Genomic DNA, 8,374 nt, shown 5'->3' on the forward strand with positions numbered 1-8,374 from the left:
AAAATACACGAAAACTAATGCGATATTGAGCCTCTGCGACCATGTTGTCTTGTGAATGTCAAGCAAATAGTCGTCTGATACAACAATATTTTTATGTGGGCTACTGAAACTGCTAGAGACAATGTACATTACATGTTAGCACTTTATAATCAGCGAAAATCACGTTTCTGGCTAACAAGCTGTACGATAATGTCAGCTGTCTGCAGACGACATACAGCTACAAGAGCAACAGTACGACCTATATTCAAGCGCCAAAGAAGCTGGTGTAGGCATGCGTATTCAAATACGGAGATATGTAAACATCCAAATTTGACGCTGCGGTCGGCAACGCTTCCATAAGACAACAAGTGTCTAGCGCAGTTGTTAGATCGGTTACTGCACCTATAATTTCAGGTTATCAAGATTTAAGTGAGTTTCAGCGTGGTATTATAGTCGGTGCACGAGCGATGAGACACAGCATCTCCGAGGCAGCGATGAAGCGGGGATTTTCCCGTGCGACCATTTCAGTGTACCGTGAATATCAGGAAACCGGTAAAACATCGACTATCCGACATCGATGCGGCCGGAAAAAGATCCTACAAAAATGGGACAAACGACAACTGAAGATAATCGTTCAACATGACAGAAGTGCATCCCTTCCGAAAATTGCTGCAGATTTCAATGCAGAGCTATCAACAAATGTCGGCGTGCGAAGCACTCAACGAAACATCGATATTGTCTTTCGGAGCCGAAGACCCACTCGTGGTCCCTTGATGACTGCACGACACAAAGCTTTACGCCCCACCTGGGCCCATAAGCACCGACATTTTAGTGTTGCTGACTGGAAACATGTTGCCTGGTCGGGCGACTCTCGTTTCAGATTGTATCGAGTGGATGGACGAGTACGGGTATGGAGACAACCTCATGAATCCATGTACCCTGCATGTCAGCATGGGACTACTCAATCTGGTGGAGGCTCTATAATGGTGTGGGGCGGGTGCATTTGGAGTGATATGGAACCCCTGATACGTCTAGATACGAATCTGACAAGTGACACATACGTAAGCATTCTGTCTGATCACCTGTCCATTGTGCATTCCGTCGGATTTGGACAATTCCAGCAGGACAATGCGACACCACACACGTCCAGAATTGCTACAGAGTGGCTCCAGGAATACTGTTCTGACTTTAAACACTTCCGCTGGCCACCGAACTTCTCAGAGATGCACATTATTGAGCATATCTGGGATGAGATTTTCACTCTGCAGCGGAATGTGCGCTGATATGAAACTTCCTGGCAGATTAAAACTGTGTGCCGGACCGAGACTCGAACTCGGCACCTTTGCCTTTCGCGGGCAAGTGCTCTACCAACTGAGCTACCCAGGCACGACTCACGCCCCGTCCTCACAGCTTTACTTCCGCCAGTACCTCGCCTCCTACCTTCAAACTTTACAGAAGCTCTCCTACGAACCTCGCAGAACTAGCACTCCTGAAAGAAAGGATATTGCGGAGATATGGCTTAGCCACAGCCTGCAAAGTTTGGAAGGTAGGAGGCGAGGTACTGGCGGAAGTAAAGCTGTGAGGAGAGGGCGTGAGTCGTGCCTGGGCAGCCGGCACGGTAGCTCAGCGTGTTCGGTAAGAAGGCTGCGTGCTCTCTGTAATAAAAAAAAAAACTGAGTTAATGGATCAACAATGAACTGAAACGGGTGCCTTTGACGTCCTCCTGAGCAGATACAACGAACAAAATGAGATTTAAAAAAAAAAAAAAAAAAAAGAGTTGGTAGGGCACTTGCCCGCGAGAGGCAAATGTCTCGAGTTCGAGTCTCGGTCCGGCATACAGTTTTAATCTGCCAAGAATTTCCATATCTGGGATGCTTTTCAACGTGCTGTTCGGAAGAGATCTCCACCCCCTTGTACTCTTACGGATTTATGGGCAAATGGCTCTTCAGTATATTTTGTTAAATATGAACTGCGAATATAATAATGAAATCCAGAAACCGTACATATTATCATGAAAATTACTGCCTCGAATTCGACAGAAAATAAAATGAACGCACTGACGATGATAAATCTTCACCGAAACATGCGTGGGTGGAAAAGAAGAAGATCGTATCTGCTCATGGCGGTAACTAATACGTATTTATGTGAAAGCAAACACGAACAAAAAGTTCTAAACTCAAAATGGATAACAGAAGCTTCCTGCGCAGCCAGAGATGACTACCACAGTTTCTGCGACGGGCGTTCCGCGGCACCTGTTTTTGCGCAGCCGATCGCGAATGACGAAGTGTTTTCGCTCTGGCAGCTGAGCCGGCTTGTAGTCACGTGCCCGATAAACCGCTGGCTGACGGAGCATGCAGCGCGGCAAATATAAGCGTCCACGGCGCGGCTCGCTAGTCAGTTCTCAGTCAGCCGCTACTTGGTACAGCTACCTACAGGCAGCAGCATGAAGCTCGAGAGCATTGTACCCAACTTCACGGCGCCATCCACGCAGGGTCCACTGGACTTCTACAAGTGGAAAGGCAACTCGTAAGTCTGATACTATTACTAACGACATTTTTCGTTTTTGGAGTCATCAATCTTGCCACTTGTTTGATGCAGCTTGACATGCAGTTTCTTCGCCTGAGAGAGGCAATTACACCAAACATCCTCACTTACCTGTTGTATATGTTTCAACCTCTGTCTTAGTCTTTGTTTCATGGCTCCTACTTTCATGGCAGTTATTCCCTATGTCGTAAAACATGTCCTATCATCGTGTCCCTTCTTCTGGTTCGTAGACAACAGTTGATGTAGACCGCGCATGATGTCATCATATTGAAACCAACAATTCGAGCAGCTGACTAGTGGCAGCATCCATTAGCAGGCGACTTCCGGAATACTGATCCATTTATCTTTGCATTGTAGTATGCTCAGTAAAGATTTCTTTATTACAATGATGAAATCTTTTGCGGCATTTGGTAGCATCGAAATATATGATGTAAGAGTAAGTAATACTTCGTTCCACACGTAAAACTGTTTCGAAAATACAGGGAAAAGTTGAGAACACATTTCTCGAGATAAGTTAGTGAATTTACAGATTGTCGATAAGAAGAGATATCGTTACCAAGCAGATATGCATGGTCTTCTATTTGAGATTTTTTAGCTTTGTCTATATATGATTTGAATTTCAAGGGTTATTATATTACTATCTCGTAAAAATACATTGATTCTCAGATGCAAATGTCGATGAAATGCGAAGATTTTGAGACGAGAGAACTTTAATATCTAATTCACTACAGGAGTTTTCTCTATAACGTTTTCCGATGTACCATCCTCTTTACATTTATGTTGCTTCGATACCTTCACTGGAATGAGCCAAGTCACAAAATATAAACGCTTACTTTATGTGGAAAGCAGATATTATCGATAGAAATGTACCTTATGTCTTATAAACGCATGATTAAACATTTCACAGTCATTGTTGTTCTCCATCTAATGAGCTGTAGTTGGACAAAATGTTATACATCACCTGCCCCCTATCCTTAATGAAATAGCTCTTGAAACATACGCTGTGTATGAGGGACAGTTAAATGTAAACTGAACACCCGCCAGAACGGAACAATGGAATGATTCCATTCAAAAGTAGTCACCACACGAGTCAAGACATTTATCCCAGTGGGACACAAGACGATCAATTCCTGTTTCATAGAACGCAATCCGCCGGCGGCGGATCCACAACTGCACCCACTCTTGCATTTCCTCATCTGGCTGAATCCATCGTCCACACATATCTTTCTTCAGATGTGAAAACCACACAGTGAAAGATTCGGGCCGTACGGAGAATGTTGCAGTGTTTCCCAACCAAATCGCTGAAGTGTACCCTTCATCCGATTGGCATGTGGGATAAATATCTTAACACATCTGATGATTACTTTGGAATGGAACCATTCCATTGTCTCGTTGTGGCGGGTGTTCGGTTTTCATTTGACTGACGCTTATAAATAGATGCGCTCTCAGGTTTCCTTTCTTAATTGATTAATATGCTATTCTTTTATGTGTTCATTTAGTTGCTGTTTCCATGTTTATTCACAATATTTTGACAACGGACCCAATCCTCCTCTATGTGCTGTCAGTTTTGTTGTTATGTGTACTCACGTCCTGGACTGAGTGGAGTCTAATAATAGAGTATATGCAACCACAAAGCTTGTACCCTCCTCATTATATTTGTTTCTGTCTGAAATTTAGCCCAACTCTACCTACCACTCTATAATACTCTCCGCATTACGAAAGTTAAGTATCCACCAACTGTTATTCCACTTAAACTCGTATGTTAAACTGTGACTAAACAGAACCTAATATGAACTGAACTGTAACTAATCTGAATGCAACTGAAGTGAAACAATTATCTGGCTCTAATCAAAATTTCCACTTACCTCGCGTCTTGAAAATATTGTTCCAGATTTCTCGAAAGGACAACAGCAGATAGCAAGCAGGCAGCGGCTAAGCTAGGTTTCTATTTCCAAATACAAATTCAAACTGTTGCAAGTGGTAATGCGTAATGATAAACAGTGGGGTGGACAGAATAACTGTTCCTATGAAATAATATTACAAGACAATGATTTTAGAATGAAATATATATATTCAAAAAGACAGAGTAAAACTTCAAGTGTTGATCACACATAATGGTCTGAACAACAGAATACTCAACTTTGTACCTTTTTCAAATCATTGTTCAGTTTGTTAACAGAGAATTTCCATAAAAAACTTAATCAATTAATATCTTAATCCATGGTTCAGGGAAGTGTGGTGGTCATTCTTTCAGCTGCGAGCAAATTAACTATCTAAGAGTAATCATTCCTAGCTGCGCACTTCTTCTCTTAAAAATAATGACTTTATTCAGAATATATATTCCTTTCACCTTTCAATGTGTACATCATATTCATACTTACTGTCCTTTCTTCATCTGACACATACAATCACAAGTACAAACAGCACTACTAAATACGTCCATCACCTACCGCACTTCAACTAAGAATGTATCAGACAGTGGAGAAGCAAAGACTGTGCCATGACAAGAACAAAGATGGTTTAACAGTAATATAACTTGCTCTCTCTCTCTCTCTCTCTCTCTCTCTCTCTCTCTCTCTGACGTGCATATCGATGACATACAAAACTCAAAATGACATGATCACCTTACAAGCTGCAGAACCTAAAGAAGACGACTGGGTCAGTCGTTGAGATATTGTGCATAAAAATGTAACCTACAACTCTGCTGAACACCTGAAAACACACTGTTAATGTAAAAAGATAATCCTCTGAAATTTACACGATTTAAAGAAATGCAGCGCTCATATGTAATCCGTATCTTTGTTTCTCAGGTGGTGTGTTTTGTTTTCGCACCCGGCTGACTTCACGCCAGTGTGTACCACAGAGCTGGGCCGCATCGCCGTCCACAACCCGGAGTTCCAGAAGCGAGGAGTCAAGCTGCTGGCGCTCTCCTGTGACAAGCTCAAGGACCACGTCGACTGGGTCAACGTGAGTGTTCCACACTACTGGCTTACTCTGACTGAACTGAGAACGAGATGACATTCGTAATATCTCCACATTACACCAGAGCTCATGGCTATCACCCCTGTGTTGTCTACAGGACATCAAGTCGTACTGCAAGGACATTCCCGGCGACTTCCCGTACCCCATCGTGTCCGACGAGACACGCGAGCTGGCCGTCAAGCTGGACATGATCGACGAGCGCGACAAGGACAACGTGGAGAAGGCGATGACAGTGAGGGCCATGTACGTCATCGGGCCGGACAACCGGCTGCGCCTCTCCATGGTGTACCCCGCGTCCTGTGGCCGCAACGTCGAGTGAGTACCGCTGCCACACTCTCCACACCCTTCTCCTCCCCACACACACTACACACACACTGTAGACTGCACTCTGTACATGGTTGGTGAGACGCGTGCCTGCTGGTGTTTCAGTGAGCTGCTGCGCGTGATCGACTCCCTGCAGCTGACGGACCGGCTGAAGGTGGTGGCCACCCCCGCCAACTGGACGCCCGGCACCAAGGTGATGATCCTGCCCCACGTGCCCGACCAAGACCTGCCCAAGCTCTTCCCCGGCGGCGTCGAGCGCGTCTCCATGCCCTCCGGCAACAACTACGTGCGCACCACCACCGACTACTGAGAAAACCCAGTTTTACAAGTCGTAATATTAATGTTGTTTATGTACCAAATGTATTTGTTTTAAAAATACATCTTTAATAAAAGAACTACAAATAGTTTTTCTTTTTAATTGTGTTTTTCTTTATTTTTGTGTCGATTACCCTTGATTAATACTTATAAACTCCCAAGGGAGGCATTATACCCAGTGGTCACCGATTGTGCTCATTGGGAGAGCTAGTGTTGGGGTGATATACATCTAATAAATACTGCTCTAGCACAATGCGCTTCTCAACCGTTTCCGATAAATCATTGCTGGAAGTGTTGTGAGCCTGTAGAGTAGTATCTGGCTGACCTCTGTGGCCGAGCGGTGCTAGGCACTTCAGTCTGGAAGCGCGCGACCGCTCCGGTCGCAGGTTCGAATACTGCCTCCGGCATGGATGTGTGTGATGTCCTTAGGTTACTTAGGTTTAATTAGTTCTAGGGGACTGATGACCGCATATCTTCATCTACATTCTCTTCCATTTCTGTAATATTGTTCTCAAGAACATCGCCCTTTTACACACCCTCTATATACTCCTTCCACCTTTCTGCTTTCCCTTCTTTGCTTAGAACTGGGTTTCCATCTGAGCTCTTGATATTCGTCCAAGTGGTTCTCTTTTCTCCAAAGGTCTCTTTAATTTTCCTGTTGGCAGTATTTATCTTACCCCTAGTGATATGCGCCTCTACATCCTTACATTTGTCCTCTAGCCATACCTGCTACGCCACTTTGCACTTCCTATCGATCTCATTTTTGAGACGTTTGTATTCCTTTTTGCCTGCTTCACTTACTGCATTTTTGTATATTCTCCTTTCATCAATTAAATTCAATATCTCTTCTGTTACCCAAGGATTTCTATTAGCCCTCGTCCTTTTACCTACTTGCTCCTATGCTACCTTCACTATTTCATCTCTCAAAGCTACCCATTCTTCTTCTACTGTATTTCTTTCCTCAATTCTTCTCAATCGTTCGCTAATGCTCTCCCTGAAGCTCTCTACAACCTCTGGTTCTTTCAGTTTATCCATGTCCCATCTCCTCAAATTCCCACCTTTTTGCAGTTTTAATCTACAGTTCACAACCACTCTAAAACACTACGCTACCCATTCTTCTTCTACAGTATTTCTTTCCTCAATTCTTGTCAATCGTTCGCTAACGCTCTCCCTGAAGCTCTCTACAACCTCTGGTTCTTTCAGTTTATCCGGGTCCCATCTCCTCAAATTCCCACCTTTTTGCAGTTTTAATCTACACTTCATAACCACTCTAAACACCACGCTACTGAGTAGCCTAGCAACCTGTGACTCAGTTCTAAAATCAAACACCTTGAAGACTTAAAATGTCGTTATGTTTCACCTTACATATAATGATAACGATTCGTACCAACAGCCACGCGTTCTCGAGAGATCCTCAATATCTGAAGCAACCTCCATTCACAGGACATACGTAGTAGTTTAAAACTTCTCCCTCTTCTCAGAACTCTACACGACCACAAAAGTCGATAGACGTCTCCGACGGTCAAAGCTAGGTATGTACACGTCACAGTGACGTCGCGGAGAAATGTTACCGAGGTAAAGCTCGCCTCTCTGGAATAAATGTTTTCCACGGCATTGATTCTTTCGCCAACCATTTTAAGACAACAGTTGTTCCTGTCCAAAAGTAAGTTTTGGCGATATCTAAATGTAAACCAGTTTTAATCTTCTCCAATAATCTCGTCAGGAGCAGGACTGCAAACATTTCAGGTCTTGGTTGTAACATATAAACATTCACGGCCGGAATTGTCACAATTAATAAAATATCCCAGGCTGTTATGCCGTGGTCGATGCGATTTCACTTTAAAACCCAACGTTTCGTCCCCATCTGCAGAGGTACAGAAGACGTCTTCAAGAGGGATCGTAGCTTTGTTGTATGTCCGTTTCACAGCGAGTCAGGATGTTACTCGGACACATTCAACAAAGCTCCGATCCCCCTTGAAAATGCCCTCCGCAGATGGGGACAAAACGTTGGGTTGTAAAGTGAAAATCCTTCGACCATGGCATAATAGACCAGAATATTTTATTAATTGTGAATTCAAGTCTCGACAGTGATATTTGCTTGACTTACACGCTCCATACACTCACTCTGAGACTCTGTGTTGCTCCGGCCACTTCGTTCAATATGAATGCTATTCAGTGACAGTAGATGGTTATTCATCTTTTTCTACCGCATCTTCAGGTTATCAGGCAA

At 43.7% G+C, this 8,374-nt stretch overlaps 1 protein-coding gene across 1 annotated transcript; it reads left to right on the plus strand.

Moving 5' to 3' along the window:
- Positions 1 to 2,379: 2,379 nt before the first annotated feature.
- Positions 2,380 to 6,247, plus strand: LOC126272133 (peroxiredoxin-6-like). Its single transcript, XM_049974737.1, has 4 exons — positions 2,380 to 2,505; positions 5,334 to 5,490; positions 5,603 to 5,820; positions 5,935 to 6,247. The coding sequence occupies exons 1-4, from the start codon at positions 2,423 to 2,425 to the stop codon at positions 6,137 to 6,139; spliced, it is 663 nt and encodes a 220-aa protein (XP_049830694.1). The 5' UTR covers positions 2,380 to 2,422; the 3' UTR covers positions 6,140 to 6,247.
- Positions 6,248 to 8,374: the final 2,127 nt, after the last annotated feature.

The sequence above is a fragment of the Schistocerca gregaria genome, chromosome 5 (genome assembly GCF_023897955.1).
Source record: "Schistocerca gregaria isolate iqSchGreg1 chromosome 5, iqSchGreg1.2, whole genome shotgun sequence".
NCBI lineage: Eukaryota > Metazoa > Arthropoda > Insecta > Orthoptera > Acrididae > Schistocerca > Schistocerca gregaria.

Excerpts from the sequence above, each read along its gene's own strand:
- LOC126272133 (XM_049974737.1), top strand. The coding sequence starts at position 2,423 with ATGAAGCTCGAGAGCATTGTACCCAACTTCACGGCGCCATCCACGCAG. Across the intron at positions 2,506-5,333 it reads TACAAGTGGAAAGGCAACTC|GTGGTGTGTTTTGTTTTCGC; the intron begins GTAAGTCTGATA and ends TTTGTTTCTCAG. Across the intron at positions 5,491-5,602 it reads ACCACGTCGACTGGGTCAAC|GACATCAAGTCGTACTGCAA; the intron begins GTGAGTGTTCCA and ends TGTTGTCTACAG.